General features: G+C 54.8%; 2 protein-coding genes across 3 annotated transcripts; one reads left to right on the top strand and one right to left on the bottom strand.

The window, feature by feature from the left end:
• Positions 1–8319: 8319 nt before the first annotated feature.
• LOC115931047 (sulfotransferase 1A2) lies at positions 8320–13605 on the top strand. Of its 2 annotated transcripts, none has more exons than XR_004067617.3 (8): positions 8320–8560; positions 9632–9783; positions 9891–10016; positions 10106–10203; positions 11989–12115; positions 12211–12305; positions 13074–13292; positions 13415–13540. XR_004067617.3 is itself a non-coding variant. In XM_031002667.3 (8 exons), the coding sequence occupies exons 2-8, from the start codon at positions 9636–9638 to the stop codon at positions 13525–13527; spliced, it is 888 nt and encodes a 295-aa protein (XP_030858527.1). In that variant the 5' UTR covers positions 8332–8560; positions 9632–9635; the 3' UTR covers positions 13528–13605. The 2 variants fall into 2 exon arrangements, 1 of the variants encoding a protein (XP_030858527.1); XM_031002667.3 differs by having other exon boundaries at positions 8332–8560; positions 13112–13292; positions 13415–13605.
• A 169-nt stretch (positions 13606–13774) lies between these two features.
• Positions 13775–17155, bottom strand: LOC129527618 (SAGA-associated factor 29-like). The gene is made up of 7 exons (XM_055365593.2): positions 16706–17155; positions 16282–16559; positions 15330–15459; positions 15113–15259; positions 14889–14924; positions 14620–14782; positions 13775–13965 (listed from the first exon to the last, which is right to left on the bottom strand). Exons 1-7 carry the CDS (start codon positions 16969–16971, stop codon positions 13849–13851), a joined length of 1137 nt encoding a protein of 378 aa, XP_055221568.1. The 5' UTR covers positions 16972–17155; the 3' UTR covers positions 13775–13848.
• Between the last annotated feature and the right edge of the window lie 6714 nt (positions 17156–23869).

Raw genomic sequence — 23869 nt, forward strand, 5'->3', positions numbered from 1 at the left:
TATGATTGTGGGCCAGGCAGAGTGGCTCATGCCTGTAATCCCAGCAATTTGAGAAGTTGAGGCTAGAGGATCACTGGAGGACAGGAGTTTGGGACCAGCCTGGTCAACATTACAAGACATCATCCCTACAAAAATTTGAGAAAATTATCTGTACGTGATGGTGGGCACCTGTAGTCCCAACTACTTGACAAGTGAAGGCAGGAGGATCGCCTGAGCCAGGGAGGTTGTGGCTGCAGTTGGCTGTGACTGGGCTAATCCACTCAAGCCTGACGGACAGAGCAAATCTTGCTTGAGAAATAAATAAAATATAATTTACTTAACATAAATTATGATTCAGGACCAGTCTGGCCAACATGGTGAAACCCTGTCTCTACTAAAAAAAAAAAAAAAAAGATACGAAAATTAGCTGGGCATGGTGGCAGACACCTGTAACCTCAGCTACTCTGGAGGCTGAGGCAGGAGAATCGCTTGAACCCCCGGACGGATGTTGCAGTGAGCCAAGATCGTGCCACTTCACTCCAGCCTGGGCATAAGAGCAAAACTCTGTCTTGAAAATAAATAATTAAATTAAATTAAGTTATTATTTGACCTGGGCTCGGTGGCTTATGCCTGTAATCTCAGCACTTCAGCCTGGCAGATCACTTGAGGTCAGGAGTTCAAGACCAGCCTGGCCAGCATGGCAAAACCCCATCTCTACTAAAAATACAAAAATTAGCTGGGCATGATGATGGGCGCCTGTAACCCCAGCTACTCCAGAGGCTGAGGTGGGAGAATCGATTGAATCCATGAGGTGGAGGTTTCATTGAACCGGGATCACAGCACTGCACTCCAGTCTGGGCGACAGAGCAAGACTCAGTCTTAAAACAACAACAACAACAACAACAACACAACTATGATTTGTGTTCAATGCAGAGTCTCTATTCCAAGCCAAGAGAAACCCTGAGCTGAAAGAGTGATCGCCCACTGGGGCGAAATACGGCCACCTCTCCACTCCAGCTCCTCAACTTGACCTGTTTGGAGAGGGGAAAGGGTCTGGAGAAGTAAAACCCAGGAGACGAGTGGAGGGGGAATGTGTTTAATCCCAGCACATCCTCTGCTGTCCTGCCCTGTGTCGTTGGGGGATGGCGAGTCCGCCAGGCAGTGTCACTTTTTCTTGGGCTCCTTACAAGCCACCACCTACCTCTGGGCCACACTAAGGGGAGGGGAATGCTTGAAGACACTCAAGCATAGGAGTGTCTTCAAACAGGACCAAGTAGTCATCCTGGGGCTGTGGGGCAGGCAGACAGGAGGAGCTGCTCAGAGATCCCCAGGCCATGACAGGCACCCCCTTCCCCCAGCCTAGACCACAGGAGGCTCTGGGCCATGGACTTTCAGCCACTCCTGCCATTGTTCACTCTGGGGTCAAGAAGTCTTGGCCCAGTCCCTGCTGCTATGGAGCTCTTTTCTCAGTGGCTGGAGGCCCAGAGCAGTGAAAAAGGTGGAGAGAGGAAGAGGTGCTGACTCCTTCCCCAGTGGGGCCATAGCTAGAGGGTCTGCTGCCTTTCAGGGACTCTGTGTTCAGAGGACCGAGGGCAGCCCAGATGGTGGCAGGCAGGGATCCTGGCCTCAGGTGGCTTGTGTCCCATGTCACCAGGAGCATGAGGGGGCAGGAGCCGTGGGTTCAGGGCAGGAGCTTCCTGTCTCAGAGCTGGTTCTCCTGGGGCTGCAGAAGGGAAGCCGCCGACTTGGGGCTTGCCAAGGCTGCCAGGGCTGGCAAGGGGACAGTAGCCTTTGGGGCTGGAGTGGAAGAGGGAGGGCTGCTGGCAGGTCCCATTAGCTCGGGAGATGAGGACAAGGGGGACAGAGCAGGAAGAGGACCCCTAGCTTCTCTGATCAGCCTGTTCCTGGTGTCACCAATGACCTCTCCCCTGGAGGCTGCTTTACCCACTGTAGGGGCGCATGGATCAGGGCACGGTAGAAGCAGGTGGTCTGGGGTTACAGGGCCAACATGAGCTGCTCCTTCTGGAACAAGGCCTTGGGGTCCATCTGGGGGTTGGCCTTCCACTGATGCCATGACTGCCAGCTCATGGTGTGTCTCCTGGCAGGTTGTGTCAATCTGTCTGGGTACACTCTGTGATACCCAGGTTCTCGTCTTCTTGGGTTAAAATAAATTAAGTAGGCGGTGCGCGGTGGCTCACACCTATAATCCCAGCACTTTGGGAAGCTGAGAGGGGTGGATTACCTGATGTCAAGAGTTCAAGACCAGCCTGGCCAACATGACGAAACCCTGTCTCTACTAAAAATATAAAATTAGCCAGGCGTGGTGGTGAGCCCTATCATCCCAGCTACACAGAAGGCTGAGGCAGGAGAATCGCTTGAACCCAGGACTCAGAGGTTGCAGTGAGTCGAGATTGCGCCACTGCACTCCAGCCTGGGCCACAGAGTGAGACTCCATCTAAAATAATAATAATAATAATAAATAAAATGATTTAAACAAGAGACACACAGCAAAAGAAGTGGAGCATAGAATAACTTATTGCAAAAGAAAACAGTATATTGAAAGTTAATTGCAGAATAGACAATACACCTTGAGCGAGTTCAGAAGGGACTGCTTGTCAGGGTGGGACGGTGTTGATCACTGCAGGAAAAACTCCCTTTATGGGAGTCTCACACAACTCTTCATAATGGGTGGGAAGAGGCGTCACTAGTAAGCATGTTCTGGGTGGTCCTCTGGGTGCACATGGGCATTTGCTATACATGCTTGCTCCTCGGACTCATGTCTCATTAGCATCTTAAATCTCCACCCAGGGGTATGGTTTTTACTATTAAAATGAGCAAAGTGTCAGTTTGCTGACCCTTTGCACATGTTCTCAAAAGGGAAAGTCCCTACTGGAGATAGCTTTGCTTGAATGAGCTCTGTGACCAGGTGAATGCTGAGGCTTCCTGTATTGGCCGTGCTGTCACCAAGGTCACAGCATCCTGAGAACATGGTTTTCTCCTTGACTAACAAGGCCTCGGGGTCTGTCTCGGGGTTGGCCTTCCACCGGGTCAGCGGGATGATCCGGCGCAAGCTCACGGTGTGTCTCCTGGTGGTAGAGGGGCTTGTGTCAACCTGTGGCCGGGTGGGGATGCTCCTTCCCAGCTGTTAGGCTGCCCCCAGGCTCCATGCCCTGCCCTGGCCTGGACACTCACGCTTTGCCTTCTTCATCAATGTCATCTACCTCATACCTGTGGACAAAAGGAGGAAAATGCAGGATGCAGCCAGGGACACAGTCCCTGTAGGGGAGTGTGGAGGACAGGGGCAGGGCAAGGACCCGGTGCTCCCTGCACAGCCGGCCCCACCCACAGCACGCTCTGTGGAGTTTTTCTCCTGCTGTGCAGATGAGAAGCAGAGTGGCAGCCCAGGCAGGTGCAGTGACCAGAGAGCAGCCCTGGGGCTGTTGGAGGAGCCCCTGGGAGCCTCCATCTCCCGAGTGAGCCCAGCAGGACTGTGACCCGTTCGGCCAGGTGTCCTACAGGGGCTGCTGGGCTCAGCTACAGATGGGCGAGACCGCAGCATAGTGGGCACCCAGCGGGAAGAACCAGGGAGGGACAAAGTGAGTTTCGAGGTGCTGGAGAGGCTCTCTTCTTGATGTCGGTGCTGAACCAGAAGTGTGTTTAAGGAGAATTTCCTAAAATTCAAAGAGTTCCACGGGAGTCGCGGCTAGGCCGGGGCACTTCTTCAGCATCTACCTGCTCTAAGGCCTGAACCCCCGTCATCAGGGCCACGTTTATATGGGGTTCACTGTCAGCCCTGCTTGTCAGGTCCAGCAGCACAATGGGGGCCACACAAAAGGCAGGGCCCAGGCCTGGTGCGGTGGCTCAAGCCTGTAAACCCAACACATTGGGAGGCCAAAGCGGTTGGATCACTTGAGGTCAGGAGTTCGAGACCAGCCTGACCAACATGGTGAAACCCCGTCTGTAATAGAAATACAAAAATTAGTCGGGCATGGTGGCACGTGCCTGTAATTACAGCTACTCAAAAGGCTGAGGCAGGAGAATTGCTTGAAAGATGGGACAGGGGGCAGCGGCAGAGGTTGCAGTGAGCCAAATCGGGCCATTGCACTCCTGGTGAGACCGGAAGGGTCTCTGTGCCAGGAGGAAGGCTTCCTGGAGGAGGCGGACCCCGCTGGGCACAAGCCTGATGAGAGGGAGGGGCATGCCTGTGACATGGGTGGGGAGTCCAGGGTGGGGACGGGACTGTCACAGAGGAGGAGCATGACGGGGAGACAGTGCCCTGGGAATCTCGGCGGTGGAACTCCGGGGAGGAGCTGGCTGGGGCGGAGGTGATGATCCAGGATGCGGGCCAGCGTAGGGGTCTCGGTGGGCATGCTGGGGTCGGATGGAGCGCAGGAGGGAGAGGAGGGGGGACAGGTGGGTACCTGGGCTGGAGGCGCGGCCTGAGGTGGGCAGGTGCAGGGGGCGTGACTTCATTCAGGGGCAGGGCCTGGGGCTAGGCTGAAGCCGGGAGTGAGGACCCCGCTCTCGGGTGGAATTGGAGGGGACCCGCGGTTGGGCGCGGCAGGGCTCACAGGGACACCCCCGTTCTCCTCCCCAGGGAGAAAGTGCTCGTCGTGCACGGCTTCCCGCCCGCCGTGGCAACCCTTCGGGTAAGGAAGGAGACCAGGCGGCGGCAGGCGGGCAAGGGCTTGGGGTCCGCCCCCTGCCTGGAGCCGCCCTAACTCCTCCGTATCCTGCCGCTGTTGGAGTGGGCCTGGAACCCCCTCCATAGGCGCGCCTCCTACTCCCGCTGCACCCCAACCCCCGCCGGGACCTCTATGCGCCGCGCCGCACGGGCGATGGCCTTCGGGCCTCCCCGGCCCCAGGGCACCGCGCAGGTCCCTTTGCTGACACCAAGCCCGAGCCTGAGCCGGACCCGGGGCCCAAGAGGCCTGTGCGCCCTGCGAGCCCTTGAGCTCCAGGGGAGGTCCGCCCCAGGCAGGGCGGCTCATCCCCCAGACCACTTCGGATCCAGCTGTTTGTTGAGGAGCCAGGAAACGCCCTGACACTGTTGCGGCCCTGTCCCCGTCTCTAAGATGGGATGATAGTATTTCTGGCCATTCCTGAGCACAGCAGGACCTGCCTTTTCCCTTTGACTGGAAGGTTCTTCTCTACATCTGTCTTGATAAGCTGCCACCTCCACAGGGAGGTCTTCTCTATCTCCCGATTTAAAATTGCAGCTCTGAGAAGCCGGGCATGGTGGCATATGCCTGTAGTCCCAGCTACAGGGGGAGGCTGAGGTGGGAGGATCGCTTGATCCCAGGAGTTGGAGGCTGCAGTGAGCTATGATCGCTCCACTGCACTATAGCCTGGGCAAAAGAGCAAGAAACTGTCTCTAAAAATATAAAATAAAATTGCACCTCTTGTGTACTTCCCCGTCTGCTTCTTTACCTGAATACTTACTATCTCACCGGCTAGGTGCTTTATGACTCTCGTTAGTCTCTCCCACCCCAACCTTTGCACTAAATTGCCCGAGGGCAGCTCTTGTCACTGCTGTAGAACAAAGTCCTGCACAGAGACGATAGCCAAGAAACAGTTAATAAAATAATGGAAAACGGGTGCCTTCTGCTGAGCACCTGCTAATTGTGAGTGAGTAGAGGACTTGCCCTGTGGAGATTCAGTGACCTGCTGGGTGTTGCTGAGCTGTGAGGAAGTTCAGGTCTGGCTGCAGTGGTGAGGCTGTGACTCAATCAATCACTGCTGATGCTCCCAGGACCTGCACCAGCTTAGTCCCAGGGGCAAGGATTTTAACTGTCCACCTCAGTTTCTTCATTTGTAAGATGCAAATAACAGTCACCCCTGCCTCACGGGATGGAGCTGTGTAATGCCCGCAACAGTGCCTGCTGCACAGAGGGGCTTGCTGCCAGCTGCCTCTCCCTCCTTGTCTCTTACCTGCCTGCGGCCTGCGACAGGATGAAGCAGGGCCCTTGTGTTGCCCCAACCCTGGCTGTTGGCTAAGAGCCCACGTGATCTGCCTGTGAGAGGAGTTCCTTCCGGAAGAACCAGGGCAGCTTCTGCCCCTAGAGGGCCAATGCCCTAGCTGAGTGGAGTCCCCCGGCCCCAGCCTGGTCCAGCTTTGGGAAGAGGCTGCCCAGTTGTGCAATCCAGGCCGGGGCAGCCGTGTCCTGATCTTGGTATTCAGGGCTGAGCCTGGAGGGGGCTTGTGATGCCTGACTCTGTCTCTCTCTCTGGCCCCACGCCTTGGTAGCTGTGAGGTGTCACTGCTTTGGGTGACCTGATCTGGCTGTGATGGATGAGCACGGGGGAAATAGTAGAAGACTCGGAATTAGAAGACGTGAGTGGGCTTTGGCACCAGCCTCCCTACCCCACTCCCTGTCCTGGGCTGCCTGTGACCAACCTTCTTGTTTCTGCAGGCACACTGGATAGCCCTGCTGGAGCCTGATCCTCAGTGTCCCTAATCCCCTCCAGATACTGGTGGCCTAGGGGAAGTCATCAAAGACCGGTGGGACATCGACCTCAGCCCGTTTCCATGCTTTTTTTTTTTTTTTTTTTTTTTTTTGAGAACAGAGTTTCACTCTTGTTGCCCAGGCTGGAGTGCAATGGCATGATCTTGGCTCACCGCAACCTCCGCCTCCCGGGTTCAAGCGATTCTCCTGCCTCAGCCTCCCGAGTAGCTGGGATTACAGGCATGTGCCACCAGGCTTGACTAATTTTCTATTTTTAGTAGAGACAAGGTTTCTCCATGTTGGTCAGGCTGGTCTCAAACTCCCGACTTCAGGTGATCTGCCTGCCTCGGCCTCCGAAAGTGCTAGGATTACAAGAGTGAGCCACTGCGCCAGGCCTTCTCCAGGCTCTTGGCACCTTAGCCAGAAACAATTTAAGGACAAGTCCAAAAGTCATGAACGTAGGCAGATTTCTTGCAGAGTAAAGGGACTCACTCAAGAAGAGGGGGTCCTCAAGAGAGTGTCTCATGCCGTACAAGGTGTGGGGCTGACCTTTATGGGCTTCTTTAACTAAAGAGGGGTATATTCATGAAGATTCCAGGAAAAGGTAAAGATTTCTCAAGACCGTGGTGCCACAATTTACACCCAAATACAGGTGTTCCTGGAGCCGTCTTGGCACTGGTGGGTGTATGGTTTCATATGTTACTGATTGTACAGTGAGATCCTAGGTGAAACCTACATCAAATACAGCGCCATGTTGTGTCTGGTTGGTCGTAGCCAGCTTGGTCCTCATCCTATTTTTCAGGGACTTATTGGCCCTTGGCACATGCAGCTATTTCAAGTTTCCTTCTTCTGGTCATGTGAAACTGCTGCCTGGGATTTTCCGTTCTCTTGCTAGCACTCTATTAATCTCACATTCTTGCCTCTTTTCTGTGCCACCCCCTGCTGGTCCGGCTGGTTTTCACTAGAGTGCAATACAAAGTCTGAGTCAAGAGGGCCTCCTGAAGCTTGCTGAGGGCAGGGGTGGAGCTAGTAGCCCGAGGACCTGCCAGTCATGGGGATTCCTCAGGGGCACAGAGGAGGGAGGAGGGGCCTGTGGCCCTAGCAGGGGAGCAGCCTCTCCTCTGCCTGGAAATCCCATGCCTCAGTTTTCCCCACTTGCCTCTGAGCTCACGCAACCCTGGGAAGGCTTGGGAGACTCACCTTTACTCAGATGGTTGTTTACCTGTCTCGTGCCCAGCTTGACCCTGGACTTTAAATAGTGAGGACAAAGAACGAGGAGGGTGGGGGGATGCACTCCTTCCACGGGGCCCTGTGGCTTCCAAGCCTCAACCTCCTCTGGCCTGTCTGTGGAGCCTCCTTCAAACCCAGGGAAAGAAAAGTACCTGCCAGGGGCTGTGGTTCTTCTAGGATCTTCTATCGATGTTCTGTGAGGTCCCCAGGGAGCCATGAAGCTGGGGCTGGCTCCCAGGGCAATGGGACTGCAGTGTCCTTGTTCTTTCTTGTACTATGCATCCATGCTCTGCTCCACCCCTGCCCCTTCACTCTGCGCACACACATCACTCCAGACTGGCCTTGTGGTCAGAGCCTGGAGTGCATGGGCTGCTGGGGGCCTGTGGGCTGCACTGGGCCAGGACCCCTGGCACCTTCAAGACTGGCCTGGAGCCAGCAGGTAGGTGACCTTTCCAGGGCCTGCCTATCCCATCTTTCTCCTCCAATCCCTCCCCTCTCTTGCCTGGGTCAATTAGAGAAAGCTTCTCTGTTGGAGTTCAGGGGCAGGTCAGGAGCCCCGTGACAGCTCAAAAAAAAAAAAAACCCCACAAAAACAAACCCACCATTGGGCCCTTTCCCCTTTCATTCTTCTGTTTTCTATACACCAAACCCAGTCGTGGCTTTGGAGATCACTTTAAGCTTGTCTCCAGCTGGCAAACTAAGGAGGGTAATAGAGAAGCTCCCCCACCCCCAACCCTACCCCTTCCTTCCGGAAGCAAATCTAAGTCCAGCCCCGGCTCCAGATCCCTCCCACCCTGGACCTAAGAAACCCTCAGCACAGACAACACCCCTGCATTCCCCACACAACACCCACACTCAGCCACTGCGGGCGAGGAGGGCACAAGGCCAGGTTCCCGAGAGCTCAGGTGAGTGACACACTGGAATGGCCCAGGGCACCCTCACCCTGCTCAGCTTGTGGCTCCAACATTCCAGAAGCTGAGGCCTCTGCCATCCCTGCCCTCTCCCCATGGATATCCCATTTCAGACAACCCCGGCCGGCCTGAATCCCCCTCCCTTCCCTTGTTTGTTTTTTTTTTTTTTCCGGGGAGGCCAGGTCTTGCTGTCACCGAGGCTGGAGTGCTGTGGGATCCTGGCCACTGCAGCCTGGAATTCCTGGGCTCAAGTGATTCTCCTGCCTCAGTAGCTAGGACTACAGACCCTCACCATCCTGCCTGGATAGTTTTAAAAAATATTTTTAAAAGATTTTTAGAGATGGGGTCTTCCAATGCTGCCCAGATTGGTCTCCAACTTCTGGCCTCAGCCTCCCTAGGGTCTGGGATTACAGGTGGGAGCCACCCTGCCCAGGATCCTCCTTTTGCTGAGTCATCACAGTTTTGCTCATTCCCACACCAGGCTCTGGCCCCCAATACCAGCTCAGTTGCTCAATGGGCTGTTTGTCCTGGAGCCCAGATGGACTGTGGCCGGGCAAGTGGATCACAGGCCTGGCCAGCCTAGGAGTTGCCACATGTGAGGGGCTGAGGGGCTCATGGAGGGGAACATCGGGGAGAGGAGCCCCCTGGGTGGAGGCTGGGGGTCCCAGCAGGAAATGGTGAGACAAAGGGCGCTGGCTGGCAGGAAGACAGCACAGGAAGGTCCTAGAGCTTCCTCAGTGCAGCTGGACTCTCCTGGAGACCTTCACACACCCTGATATCTGGGCCCCGCGCCACGAGGGTGCTTTCACTGGTCTGCACCATGGCCCAGGCCCTGGGATTTTGAACAGCTCTGCAGGTGAATGAAAGGTGCGGCCAGGCTGGGGAACCACCACATTAGAGCCCGACCTGGTTTTCAGCCCCAGCCCCACCACTGACTGGCTTTGTGAGTGCGGGCAGGTCACTCAGCCTCCCTAGGCCTCAGTGACTTCCCTGAAAGCAAGAATTCCACTTTCTTGCTGTTGTGATGGTGGTAAGGGAACGGGCTCGCTCTGGCCCCTGACGCAGGAACATGGAGCTGATCCAGGACATCTCTCGCCCGCCACTGGAGTACGTGAAGGGGGTCCCGCTCATCAAGTACTTTGCAGAGGCACTGGGGCCCCTGCAGAGCTTCCAGGCCCGGCCCGATGACCTGCTCATCAGCACCTACCCCAAGTCCGGTAGGTGAGGAGGCCCACCCACCCTCTCCCAGGTGGCAGTCCCCACCTTGGCCAGCGAGGTCATGCTCACTTCAGCCTGCTCACCTCCCATCTCCCTCCCTCTCCAGGCACCACCTGGGTGAGCCAGATTCTGGACATGATCTACCAGGGCGGTGACCTGGAGAAGTGTCACCGAGTTCCCATCTTCATGCGGGTGCCCTTCCTTGAGTTCAAAGTCCCAGGGATTCCCTCAGGTGTGTGAGTGTGTCCTGGGTGCAAGGGGAGTGGAGGAAGACAGGGCTGGGGCTTCAGCTCACCAGACCTTCCCTGACCCACTGCTCAGGGATGGAGACTCTGAAAGACACAGCAGCACCACGACTCCTGAAGACACACCTGCCCCTGGCTCTGCTCCCCCAGACTCTGTTGGATCAGAAGGTCAAGGTGAGACTGGGCACAGTGGTTCACACCCGCAATCTCAGTACTTTGGGAGGCTGAGGTGGGAAGATCCCTTGAAGCCAGAAGTTCCAGATAAGTCTCTTCCAAAAAAAAAAATTAGCTGTGCATAGTGGTATGTGCCTGTAATACCAGCTACTCAGGAGGCTGAGGTGGGAGGATCATCTGAGCCTAGGAGTTTAAGGCTACAGTGAGCTATGATCACACCAGTGCACTCCAGGCTGGGTGACAGAGAAACACTGTCTCAAAAAACGATGAATAGAAAGAGTGTCCCACCAGTGTGGTGGCTCACACCTGTAATTCCAGCACTTGAAGAGGCTGAGGCAGGTGGATCACCTGAGACTAGGAGTTTGAGATCAGCCTGGCCAACATGGCAAAACCCCATCTCTACTAAAAATACAAAAAAATTAGCCGGGCATGGTGGCAGGCATCTGTAATCCCAGCTACTTGGGAGGCTGAAGCAGGAGAATTGCTTGAAGCTGGGAGGCAGAGGTTGTAGTCAGCCGAGACCTCACCATTGCATTGCAGCCTGGGAAACGAGCAAAACTCTGTCTCAAAAAAAAAAAAAAAAAGCAGCAGGTGGCAGGGGGCTGGGCCTGTTGTGGCTCACGCCTGTAATACCAGCACTTTCAGAGGTTGAGGTGGGCAGATCACCCAAGGTTAGGAGTTTGAGATCAGCCTGGCCAACATGGAGAAACCCCGTCTCTACTAAAAATACAAAAATTAGCCAGGCGTTGGGGCAGGCGCCTGTAATCGCAGCTACTCAGGAGGCTGAGGCAGAATAGCTTGCACCTTGGAGACGGTGGTTGCAGTGAGCCGAGATTGTGCCACTGCACTCCAGCCTGGGAGACACAACGAGACATTGTTTCAAACAAAACAAATAAATATTTAAAAAGGTTTGCCACCTGGGTGGCTCACCGCTGTAATGCCAGCATTTTGGGAGGCCAAGATGGGTGGATCGCTTGAGCTCAGGAGTTCCAGACCAGCCCAGGAAACATGGGGAGACTCCATCTCTATAAAAGATGCAAATAATCAGTAGGGCATGGTGGCATAGCGCTATAGTCCCAGCTACTCAAAAGTCTAAGGTTGGAGGATTGCTTGAGCCTGGGAGGTCAACGTTGCAGTGAGCTATTCTCACTCCAGTGCACTCCAACCTGGGCAACAGGAAAAAAGAAAGCCCAAGGTCTTTTTTCTCTTTTCTCTTTTTTTTGAGACCTAGAGTCCCCCCCCCCCCAAAAAAAAAAACCCACAACAAAAAGAAAAAAGCAAAGGTCCAGGTGTGGGGCATGTGAATCCAGGGAAGGAGGCCCTGGCTCAGCCCAGCTTTGGTCCTGTTCTTCTGGGAGAGTCGCCTCACTTCCTCCAGACTTGTCTCATCTTCCACGGGGGGGACTGTCTGCCTTTTTCTCTTATTACCAAAAACATAAGACTCTTCCGGGTAGACCTAAGAAAGCTAGAGGGTGGGTCCTCACAGGCCCACAAAATTTGGTGGTGGTGGTGGGAACATGCCTGGTGGAACATGCCTTGCTCCAGATCGGGGTGTGATGCATTGATGCAGATTATATTACTATAGAATATGATGGTCTCAGGGACCAGGCAGGACTTTGGCTTCTGAGCAGGGTTCAAATCCCGGATTGACCCTACCTGTGCCGTGAGATCTCAAACAAGTCAGCCTCTAAGCCTCAGCTTCCTCCTTTGCCAAACCAAGAGATGAGCTGGCCTGGGGCTGGCTGTGTGGTGATGGTGCTGGGGTTGAGTCTTCTGCCCCTGCAGGTGGTCTATGTTGCCCGCAACGCAAAGGATGTGGTGGTTTCCTACTACCACTTCTACCACATGGCCAAAGTGTACCCTCACCCTGGGACCTGGGAAAGCTTCCTGGAGAAGTTCATGGCTGGAGAAGGTAGGTTGGATGGGAGGAAGGAAGGTATGGAGCTAAGGGGTGGTGGCTGCAACGCACAGCAACCCTGTGTCGGTACCCCCTGCCCACTTCTCCAGTGTCCTATGGGTCCTGGTACCAGCACGTGCAGGAGTGGTGGGAGCTGAGCCGCACCCACCCTGTTCTCTACCTCTTCTATGAAGACATGAAGGAGGTGAGACCGCCTTTGATGCTTCCCTCCACATGACACCTGGGGGCAGGCACTTCACAGGGACCTGCCAAGGCCACCCAGCCACCTCCCTGGGCGGCCCCCACAGCAGGCCCGGATTCCCCATCCTGACTCCCTGGCCCAGGCCCCACTGCAGCCCCATGTGGCAGCAGGCTGGGCACAGCTCTCATCTCCTGTGCCTGAGTCAGCTGCACGGGTGGCCATGGATCAGCTACTTTTTTTTTGAGACAAAGTCTTGCTCTGTTGTCCAGGATGGCGTGCAGTAATGTGATCTCAGCTCAGTGTAACCCCCCCTCCCAGGTTCAAGTGATTCTCCTGCCTCAGCCTCCTGAGTAGCTGAGATTACAGATGCACACTACCATGCCTGGCTAATTTTTGTGTTGTGCCATGTTGGCCAGGTTGGTCTCCATCTCCTGAGCTCAGGTGATCCGCCTGCCTCAGCCTCCCAAAGTCTTGGGAATTACACGCCTGAACCACGGCCCCTTGCCACAGATCAGCTATCTATTCCAATTGCTTCTCCCTGCCAATGGTTATGCCACCCAGGGCCACAGGCACGGAAGAAGACCATCCCAGTCCTTACCCATAGGAGCCAAGCCCAGCTCATGATGGGATCACAGGGCAGAGAGCAATTCATTTTGCCCCAGGGACTGGGGTCCCAGGGGTCGAGGAGCTGGCTCTATGGGTTTTCAAGTGGAAGTGGCCAGTTCCCCTCTGAGGTTAGAGAAGTGGACCCCTTTTATTTTCCTGAATCAGCAATCCGAGCCTCCACTGAGGAGCCCTCTGCTGCTCAGAACCCCAAAAGGGAGATCCAAAAGATCCTGGAGTTTGTGGGGCGCTCCCTGCCAGAGGAGACTGTGGACCTCATGGTTGAGCACACGTCGTTCAAGGAGATGAAGAAGAACCCTATGACCAACTACACCACCGTCCCCAGGGAGTTCATGGACCACAGCATCTCCCCCTTCATGAGGAAAGGTAGGTGCCGGCCAGCACGGGGGTTTGGAGCGGGTAGGAGCAGCAGCTGGAGCCTCCCCATAGGCACTCGGGGCCTCCCCTGGAATGAGACTCCAGCTTTGCTCCCTGTCTTCCTCCCCCAGGCATGGCTGGGGACTGGAAGACCACCTTCACCGTGGCGCAGAATGAGCGCTTCGATGCGGACTATGCGGAGAAGATGGCAGGCTGCAGCCTCAGCTTCCGCTCTGAGCTGTGAGAGGGGTTCCTGGAGTCACTGCAGAGGGAGTGTGCGAATCAAGCCTGATCAAGAGGCTCCAGAATAAAGTATGATTTGTGTTCAATGCAGAGTCTCTATTCCAAGCCAACAGAAACCCTGAGCTGAAAGAATGATTGCCCACTGGGGCCAAATACGGCCACCTCCCCGCTCCAGCTCCTCAACTTGCCCTGTTTGGAGAGGGGAGAGGGTCTGGAGAAGTAAAACCCAGGAGACGAGTAGAGGGGGAATGTGTTTAATCCGAGCATGTCCTCTGCTGTCCTGCCCTGTGTCGTTGGGGGATGGCGAGTCTGCCAGGCGGCATCACTTTTTCTTGGGTTCCTTACAAGCCACCACGTACCTCTGAGCCACATTGAGGGGAGGGGAATAGCCATCTGCATAGGAGGTGTCTTCAAACAGGACCGAGTAGTCATTCTGGGGCTGTGGGGCAGGCAGACAGGAGGGGCTGCTCAGAGACCCCCAGGCCAGGACAGGCACCCCCTTCCCCCAGCCTAGACCATAGGAGGCTCTGGGCCGTGGACTCTCAGCCAGTCCTAACATCCTTCACTCTGGGGTCAAGAAGTCTTGGCCCAGTCCCTGCTGCTACAGAGCTCTTTTCTCAGTGGCTGGAGACCCAAGGCAGGGAATAGGCAGGGAGGAGTAGGGGTGCTGACTCCCTTCCTAGTGTGGTCATAGCTGGAGGGTCTGCTGCCTTTCAAGGACTCTTTGTTGAGAGGACTGAGGGCAACCCAGAGGGCGGCAGGCAGGGATCCTGGCCTCAGGTGGCTTGTGTCCCATGTCACCAAGAGCACAAGGCGGTAGGAGCCCAGGGCTTAGGGCAGGAGCTTCCCATCTCGGAGCTGGTTCTCCTGGGGCTGGAAGCCACTGACTCGGGGCTTGCCAAGGCTGCCAGGGCTGGCAAAGGGATGGTGGCCTTTGGGGCTGGAGCGGAAGAGGGAGGGCAGCTGGTGGGTCCTGTCAGCTTGGAGCCTGTGAGATGAGGACAAAGGGAAGGAGTGGGGAGAGGACCCCTTGTCTGTCTGATCAGCCTGTTCCTGACATCACCCATGGCCTCTCCCCTGGAGGCTGCTTTACCCGCTGTGGGGGCACATGGATCAGGGCGCGGTAGAAGCAGGTGGTCTGGGGATACAGGGCCAGCACGAGCTGCTCCTTCTGGAACAAGGCCTCGGGGTCCATCTCCGGGTTGGCCTTCCACTGGGGCAGCGGGATGACACGGCGCCGGCTCAGGGTGTGTCTCCTTGGGGAAGAGGGGCTTATATCAACCTGTGGCTGGGTGGGGATGCTCCTTCTCAGCTGTTAGGCTGCCCCCAGGCTCCATGCCCTGCCCTGGCCTGGACACTCACTCTTTGCCTTCTTCATCGATGTCATCTACCTCATACCTGCAGACAATAGGAGGAAAAGGCTGGATGCAGCCAGGGGCGCAGTCCCTGTTGGGGAGTGAGGATGGGGGAGGACCTGGTGCTCCCTGCACAACCAGCCTCTGGGGAGCACCCTCTGCAGAGCTTTTCTCCCGCAGCCCAGGCAAGTTCGGTGACCAGAGAGCAGCCCCGGGGCTGGTGTCACTCACTTGTTGGTGGCATGGCTGTAACTGACCACCTCGGCCAGGATCCACTGCTCGTCCCCATCCACGGCCTTCACCCGGGCAGCCACCTTGTCTCCAGGTCTGGCCACGTAGTCTCCTGAGGCAGGGATGGCCCCACAGAGGGGTGGGGGCCTGTGAGTGGAACAAAGGGTCAGTCCCAGCCCCTGGGAACCAGCCCCTCCCTCGCAGCTGCTGCCCTCACTTGTCACCAGGCTTCCCGATCCACAGGGGCAGGGTCATGGCCGACTGCTGCAGCAGGGTCATCAGCACCCCTCTGCGCATGGTCTTCCAGGGTGGCTCCGAGTCATTGTAGAGACCGGCGATCTTGGCTGCTGTGGGAAGGAAGGGAGGCCTGAGGCCCCAGGGACAGGGGCTGGCCCTGACCCCCCAGCATGCTGAACTGAGCTGCTGGAGGAGCACCTGGGAGCCCCCAGCTCCCCAGTGAGCCCGAGGGCACAGCAGGACTGTGACCTGATCTGCCAGGTGTCCTACAGGGGCTGCTGCGCTCAACTACATGTGGGTGAGACGGCAGCACACCAGGCACCCAGGGGAAGGAACCAGGGAGGGACAAAGCGGGTTCTGAGGTGCTGGTGAGGTTCTCTTCTTGATGTCAGTGCTGACACAGAAGTGTGTTTCGTTAGTGAAAAGTTCCTAAAATTCGAAGGGTCCCGCGGGAATCGGGGCGAGGCCGGGTGCTTCTTCAGCGTCCAGCTGCTCTACTGCCTGAATCCCTGGTACCCGGGCCCTGTCTACGCGGGGCTCACTGTCAACCCTGTTCGTCCAGCAGCACAATGGTGGCCGCAAAAAAGGCGGGGCTTGGCGGACCATTGGCCGAGGTCCCTGATAAGAGGGGGAGGGTCTCTGTGCCCGGAGGAAGGCTCCCTGGAGGAGGCGGAACCGGGGGGCAAAAGCCTGCTGAGAGGGACCCACTAGGCCTGTGACGTGGGCGGGACGTCCCGGGCGAGGCCGGTTGGTGGGGGGAGGCTGTCGCAGGGGAGGAGCCTAACGGGGAGGCGGTGCCCTGGGAATCTCGGCGGTGGAACTCCGGAGAGCAGCTGGCTGAGGCGAGGGTGATGATCCAGCGCAGGGGTCTTGGTGGGCACGCTGGGGTCGGGTGGAGCGCAGGAGGGAGAGGAATGAGAATAGGTGGGTACCTGGGCTGGAGGCGGGACCTGAGGTGGGCAGGTGCAGGGGGCGTGCCTTCAGGCAGTTGCGGGGCCAGGGCTCGGCTGAAGCTGGGAGTGAGGACCCCGTTCTCCGGTGGGATAGGAGGGGACCCGCGATGCTGGGCTGCGCTGGCGGTAGGGCGCGGCGGGGCTCACAGGAACATTCCTGTTCTCCTCCCCATGGAGATTGTGCTCGTCGTGCACGGCTTCCCATCCGCCGCGGCCGCCCTTCGGGTAAAGAAGAAGACCGGGCGGCGGCCTGTGGCCTGGATTTGGGGTCCGACCCCCGCCCGGAGCCGCCTTGACTCCAACCCCGCCGCGGTTGGAGTGGGCCTGGCACCCCCGCCCTGGGCGCTCCTCCCGGTCCCGTTGCGCCCCGACCTCCGTCAGCCGCACGGCACTGGCCACTGACCTTCGGGCCTCCTCCGCCCCAGGGCGCCGCGCAGGTCCCTTTGCTGACGCCGAGCCTGAGCCGGTCCCGGGGTCCAAGAGGGCTGTGTGCACCCTGCGCGCCCGAGCGCTCCAGGGGAGGTGCGCTCCAGGGGAGGTCCGCCCCAAGCAGAGCGGCACATCCTCCAGACGACTTCGGATCCTGCTGTTGAGGAGCCAGGAAACGCCCTGACACTGTTGCGGCCCTGTCCACATCTCTAAGATGGGGATGATAGTACTTGTGGCCATTCCTGAGCACAGCAGAACCTGCCTTTTCCCTTTGACTGGAAGGTTCTTCTCTACACCTTCAGTCTTGATAACCTGCCACCTCCACAGGGAGGTCTTCCCTGGCTCCCAATTTAAAATTGCAGCTCTGAGAAGCCGGGCATGGTGGCATATGCCTGTAGTCCCAGCTACGGGGGAGGCTGAGGTGGGAGGATCGCTTGAGCCCAGGAGTTGGAGGCTGAAGTGAGCTATGATCACTCCATTGCACTCCAGCCTGGGGGAAACAGCAAGACCCTGTCTCTAAAAATATAAAATACAATAAAATTGCGGCTTTTTCTTGTGCACTTCCCTGCCTGCCCCCCTTTCCTGAACCCTTATTATTTTCTGCCATACTACAAATTTTATGCATCTCATTAAACCCCTTCCGAACCTGTGTATTAAACTGCCTGGGGGCAGCTCTTGTCACTGCTGTAGAACAAAGTCCCACATAGAGCCAATGGCCAAGAAACAGTTAATAAAATAACAGACGATGGTCCTGGCCTCTACTGTGAGTGAGTAAAGGGCTTGCCCTGCAGAGATTCAGTGACCTGGCGGGGGTTGCTGAGCTATGAGAAAGTTCAGATCTGGCTGCAGGGGTGAGGCTGTGACTCAAGTCAATCACTGCTCATGCTCACAGGACACTGGCCAGCTTAGTCCCTGGAGGCAAGGATTTTACCCCCCCCCACCTCCATTTCCTCATCTCTAAGATGTGAATAATAGTCGCCCCTGCCTCACAGGATTGAGCTGTGTAACCCCCCTCCCACCTTTTTTCTATGCCACCCACTGCGGGTCTGGGGCTTTTTACTGGAGTGCAATACAAAGTCTGAGTCAAAGGTGCCTTCTGTTGGTTGCTGAGGGTGGAGGCAGAGCTAGTTGCCTGTGGTCCTGCCAGTCAAGGGGCTTCCAGAGGAGGGAGGAGGGGCCTGTGGCCCTAGCATGTGAGCAGCTTCTCCTCTGCCTGGAAGCCGGATGCCTCAGCTTCTCCCACACTCCCACCTGCGCGCTTGCCTCTGAACTCACACAATTCTTGGAAGGCTTGGGAGACTCACCTTTACTCAAATGGTTACCTGTCTCATGTCTCGTGCCCAGCTTGACCTTTTTTTTTTTTTTTTTTTTGAGTTGGAGTCTTGCTGTGTCACCCAGGCTAGAGTGCAGTGGCATGATCTCAGCTCACTGCAATCTCCGCCTCCCAGGTTCAAGCAATTCTCCTGCCTCAGCCTCCCCAGTAGCTGGGATTACAGGTGCCCACCACCGTGCCTGGCTAATTTTCGTATTTTTAGTAGAGACAGGGTTTCACCATGTTGGCCAGGCTGGTCTTGAACTCCTGACCTCGTGATCTGCCCACCTTGGCCTCCCAAAGTGCTGGGATTACAGGCGTGAGCCACCATGCCTGCCCCAGCTTGACCTTGAACTTTAAATAGTGAAGACAAAGAATGAGGAGGGTGGGGGGATGCCCTCCTTCCACAGGGCCCTGTGGCTTCCAAGCCTCAACCTCCTCTGGTCTCTTGTCTGTGGAGCCTCCTTCAAACCCAGGGAAACAAAAGCACCTGCCACGGGCTGCTGTTTTTCTAGGATCTTCTAGCGAAGCTCTGTAACTTCCCCCAAGAGCCATGAAACTGGGGCTGGCTCCCAGGGTGATGGGACTCCAGCGTCTTTGTTCTTTCTTGTTCTATGCATCCATGCTCTGCTCCACCGCTGCCCCTTCAACTCTGCCCACACATATTACTCCAGACTGGCCTTGTGGTCAGAGCCTGGAATGCCTGGGCTGCTGGGGGCTTGCATGCAGGCTGCACTGGACTAGAAGCATTGGCGCCTTCAAGACTGCCCTGGGAAACATGACCTGCCCTGTTTCTGTCTAGTGAGTACCCATTTTTCCCCACTCACTGGCTCACTTCCCTTGGCTGGGTCAATTAGAAAAAGCTCTTCTGTTGGCCTGCCCTGCAGGGTGGAGTTCAGAGGGCAGCTCAAGAGCCCAGTGACAGCTCAAAAAATAAAAAAAGCCACCAGGAGCAGTGGCTCATGCCTGTAATCCCAGCACTTTGGGAGGCTGAGGCAGGCGGATCACCTGAGGTCAGGTGTTCAAGACCAGCCTGACCAACATGGTGAAACCCCGCCTCTACTAAAAATACAAAAATTAGCCGGGTGTGGTGGCGGATGTCTGTAATCCCAGCTACTCAAGAGGCTGAGGCAGGAGAATTGCTTGAACCCAGGAGGTGGAGGTTACAGTGAGCCGAGATCGTGCCACTGTACTCCAGCCTGGGTGACAGATCAAGACTCCATCTCAAAATAAATAAATAAATAAATTATACTTTGGGCTCTTTTGCCTTTTATTCTTGTGCTTTCTAATCACAACTAAACACTAAACTCACATCTTGGCTTTGCAGATCACTCTAAGCTTGGCTGCAGCTGTGGTGCTGAGGAGGCTAATGGAGAAGCTCCCTCGCTCTCAACCCCACCCCTTCCTTCCAGGAGCAAACCCAAGTCTGGTCCCGACTCCGGATCCCTCCCACATTAGACCTACCACACCCTCAGGGCAGACAACAGCTCCACACTCCCCACACTCAGCCACCAGGGCAAGGGAGCAAAATTCCAGAAAGCTCAGGTGAGTACCAGAGTGGAATGGCCCAGGGCGCCCTCACCCTGCTCAGCTTTTGGAGCCAACATTCCAGCAGCCAAGGCCTCTGCCATACTGGCTGTTTCCCCACGGATATCCAGTTTCACTAGGGGAACTCCAGCCTGGCTTCCCTTCCTTCTTTTTTATTTTTGTTTTTTTGAGACAAGGCTTGGCTCTGACACCCAGGCTGGAGTGCAGTGGCCAAATTGTAGCTCACTGCAGCCTCAAAATCATGGGCTCACATGATAATCATGCCTCAGCTTCCCTGGTAGCTGGGTGTACAGGAGAGAGCCACCATGCCCAGCTAATTTTTTAAACTTATTTTTAATTTATTTTTTATTTTTTTGAGACGGAGTTTTGCTCGTGTTGCCCAGGCTGGAGTGCAATGGCATGATACGGCTCACTGCAACCTCCGCCTCCTGGGTTCAAGCGACTCTCCTGCCTTAGTCTCCCAAGGAGCTGGGATTACAGGCATGCGCTATCACACCCTGCTAATTTTGTATTTTTCATAGAGAAGGGGTTTCTCCATGTTGGTCAGGCTGGTCTCGAACTCCCGACCTCAGGTGATCCGCCCACGTTGGCCTCCCAAAATGCTGCGATTACAGGTGTGAGCCACCACACCTGGCTGCCCAGCTCAGTTTTAAATATATTTTTTTCTAGAGATGGGGTCTTGCTGTATTGCCCAGGTTGGTCTCAAAGTCCAAGGCTCAAGTGATTCTTCCCCACTGGGCCTCCAAAGCTCTGGGATTACAGGCATGAGCCATGGTGTCCCCTCCTCATTCTGCGGAATCATCAGAGTTTTGTTCATTCCCACACCAGGCTCTGGCCCCCAGTACCAGCTCAGTTGCTCCATGGACCGTGCTTGTCCTGGAGCCCAGATGGACTGTGGCTGGGCAAGTGGATCACAGGCCTGGCCGGCCTGGGAGGTTTTCACATGTGAGGGGCCTGAGGGGCTCAAGGAGGGGAGCATCGGGGAGAGGAGCCCACTGGGTGGAGGCTGGGGGTCCCAGCAGAAAATGGTGAGACAAAGGGTGCTGGCTGGCAGGGAGACAGCACAGGCAGGCCCTAGAGCTTCCTCTGTGGGCGGCAAGCCACCCAGGCACCGAGGCAAGAGACAGAGGACGCGAGCTGTTCCAGTATAATAAAATATAAAACAAGAATAGTTATACCAGATATAGATCTTAGATATGATTATATATGAATATCATTAATCATTAGTTTGTAGCAATTACTTTTTCTTCCAATATTATAATAATCCTCGCTCTATAATCATAGCCTAGGAAAAACCAGGCCATACAGAGACAGGAGCTGAAGGGACATAGTGAGGTGTGACTGCAAGACAGGAGTGCGAGCCTTCTGTTATGCCTGGACAGGGCCACCAGAGGGCTCCTTGGTCTAGCGGTGACGCCAGCGTCTGGGAAGACTCCCGTTACCAGGCAGATCGTGGTCCAGCGGTAGCAAAAGGTGTCAAGAAACAACACCCGCTACTTAGCAGACCGGGAAAGGGGGGGGTCTCCCTTTCTGCGGGGGAGTTTAGAGAAGACTCTGCTCCTCCACCTCTTGTGGAGGGCCTGACATCAGTCAGGCTCGCCCGCAGTTATCCGGAGGCCTAACCGTCTCCCTGTGATGCTGTGCTTCAGTGGTCACATTCCTAGTCCACCTTCATGTTCCATCCTGTACACCTGGCTCTGCCTTCTAGATAGCAGTGGTAAATTAGTGAAAATACTAATAGTCCCTGATATGCAGAAATAATGGCATAAGCTGTCTTTCTCTTTGTCTCCTCTCCCTCTCTGCCTCGGCTGCCAGGCAGGGAAGGGCCCCCTGTCCAGTGGACACGTGACCCACGTGACCTTACCTATCATTGGAGGTGACTCACATTCTTTACCCTGCCCCTTCTGCCTTGTATCCAATAAATAACAGCGCAGCCCGACGTTCGGGGCCACTACCGGTCTCTGCACATTGGTGGTAGTGGTCCCCCGGGCCCAGCTGCCTTTTCTCTTGTCTCTTTGTCTTGTGTCTTTATTTCTACACTCTCTCGTCGCCGCACATAGGGAGAGACCCACCGACCCTGTGGGGCTGGTCCCTACAGAGAATGACTTGAACCTGGGAGGCGGAGATTGTAGTGAGGTGAGATTGCACCACTGCACTCCAGCTTGGGTGACAGAGCAAGACTCCATCTCAAAAAAAAGATGAGGTGAGTTCAGTTTGGGAAATGTTGAATGCCAGATGCCTTTGGCCTATTCAGAGGGAGATTGCCGAAGCACAGAGGAGAGTTCATGACAGGGTTTAATTATTTTTAGTGCTCTCATGTCCCAGATTCGGCCAGTTGGAGTCCCTCCACGCTGGTTCCTGTGTCCTGTGACATCACCCATCTTCTTTCTCCTTTTCTTCTTTCATAAGCCACTTCCTTCCTGGCATGACAGTGTGTTCCAGGACCATCTTGTACCTTGCACCTGCCCTGCCCTGGCCCTAGGATCAGCCATTTCTCTGAGGCGTCCTGATTCCTTTTTGTGGGGGAATGGTTTGAGAACAAAATATACTACTACATGATACTACATTCTGACAGGAAAAAACACAGCCATAAGAAATAAAGCCATGGCCGGGCACAGTGGCTCCTGTAATCCTAACACTTTGGGAGGCGGAGGCAGGAGGATTGCTTGGGGCCAGGAGTTCAAGACCAACCTGGCCCACATAGTGAGCCCTCATCTCTATTAAGAAAAAAAAAAAAGAAAGAAGGAAAGCCATGTTTGGATGAGTTTAGTCTTCTGATTATTTTTGCTAAAGTTTTAAATTATTATTATTATTATTTTTTGAGACAGAGTCTCGTTCTGTTGCCCGGGTTGGGGTGCAATGGTGCAGTCTCAGCTCACTGCAACCTCTGCCTCCCAGGTTCAAGCAATTCTCCTGCCTCAGCCTCTTGAGTAGCTGGGATTACAGATTCCTGCCATCACGCCCTGCTAATTTTTGTATTTTTATTAGAGATGGGGTTTCTCAATGTTGGTCAGGCTGGTCTCAAACTCCTGACTTCAGGTGATCCAGCCGCCTTGGCCTCCCAAAGTGCTGGGATTACAGGGGTATATTTTATATTTAAAGTATATTTAAAAATTAAGGGCCAGGCTCAGTGTCTCACGCCTGTAATCCCAGCACTTTGGGAGGCCGAGGTGGGTGGATCACCTGAGCTCGGGAATTTGAAATGCACAAGAGCGAAACTCTGTCTCAAAAATATATGTAAAATATATTTTATGGCCAGGCATGGTGGCTCACAACCGTAATCCCAGCACCTTGGGATTACCTGAGGCGGGCAGATCACCTGAGGTCAGGAGTTCGAGACCAGCCTGGCCAATATCGTGAAATGCTGTCTCTACTAAAAATACAAAAAATTAACTGGGTGTGGTCGTGTGCACCTGTAATCCCAGCTGCTCAGAGGCTGAGGCAGGACAATCCCTTGAACCTGGGAAGTGGAGGCTGCAGTGAGCCGAGATCGCACCATTGCACTCCAGCCTGGGCAACAAGAGCGAAACTCCACCTCAAAAACAAAACAAAATAAAACAAAACAAAACAAAACAATATATATATATATACACACATTATATGTAATATCTACTTTTAAATATAAACATAAATATTATAAAGCTTTTATTGCAATTGTTCATTTTAGAAACTTCAGAAAATACAAATTAGTAAAAAGAAGAAAATAAGTCTGTAATACCACTTTTAAGGACTATTTTAAAAACCTCTAGCTTTTTTTTGAGATATAATTTACATACCAAGACTTTTTTTTTTTTTTTAAATTCATAATGGTGACTTTTTTATCGGACTGTATAGGATAAAGCTTGTTAAAATGTCTAAGATATTTTGTAATATATGAAAATTTCAGCTAAACTTGTGCTATAGCATCCCATGGTTTGAATATATTATTGAAAATCATTCCATAAACAATGGTTTGGTATATAGTTTTAACAATTCAAGGCTGGGCACAATGGCTCACGCCTGTAATCCCACCACTTTGGGAGGAGGAGGCAGGCAAATCACCTGAGGTCAGGACTTCAAGACCAGCCTGGCCAACATGGTGAAACCCTGTCTCTAATAAAAATACAAAAATTAGCCGAGCATGGTGGCAGGCACCTGTGATCCCAGCTACTGAGGAGGCTGAGGCAGGAGAATCGCTTGAACCTAGGAGGCAGAGGTTGCAGTGAGCCGAGACCTTGCCACTGCACTCCAGCTTAGGCGACAGAATGAGACTCCATCTCAAACAAAATAAATAAATAA

This window comes from Gorilla gorilla, chromosome 18 (genome assembly GCF_029281585.2).
Source record: "Gorilla gorilla gorilla isolate KB3781 chromosome 18, NHGRI_mGorGor1-v2.1_pri, whole genome shotgun sequence".
NCBI lineage: Eukaryota > Metazoa > Chordata > Mammalia > Primates > Hominidae > Gorilla > Gorilla gorilla.

Excerpts from the sequence above, each read along its gene's own strand:
- LOC115931047 (XM_031002667.3), top strand. The coding sequence starts at position 9,636 with ATGGAGCTGATCCAGGACATCTCTCGCCCGCCACTGGAGTACGTGAAG. Across the intron at positions 10,017-10,105 it reads AGTCCCAGGGATTCCCTCAG|GGATGGAGACTCTGAAAGAC; the intron begins GTGTGTGAGTGT and ends CCCACTGCTCAG. Across the intron at positions 12,116-12,210 it reads GAAGTTCATGGCTGGAGAAG|TGTCCTATGGGTCCTGGTAC; the intron begins GTAGGTTGGATG and ends CCACTTCTCCAG.
- LOC129527618 (XM_055365593.2), bottom strand. The coding sequence starts at position 16,971 with ATGGCCACAAGTACTATCATCCCCATCTTAGAGATGTGGACAGGGCCG. Across the intron at positions 15,460-16,281 it reads AGGTCCCGCCTCCAGCCCAG|CAGCCAAGATCGCCGGTCTC; the intron begins GTACCCACCTAT and ends TCCTTCCCACAG. Across the intron at positions 15,260-15,329 it reads ATCGGGAAGCCTGGTGACAA|GCCCCCACCCCTCTGTGGGG; the intron begins GTGAGGGCAGCA and ends TTCCACTCACAG.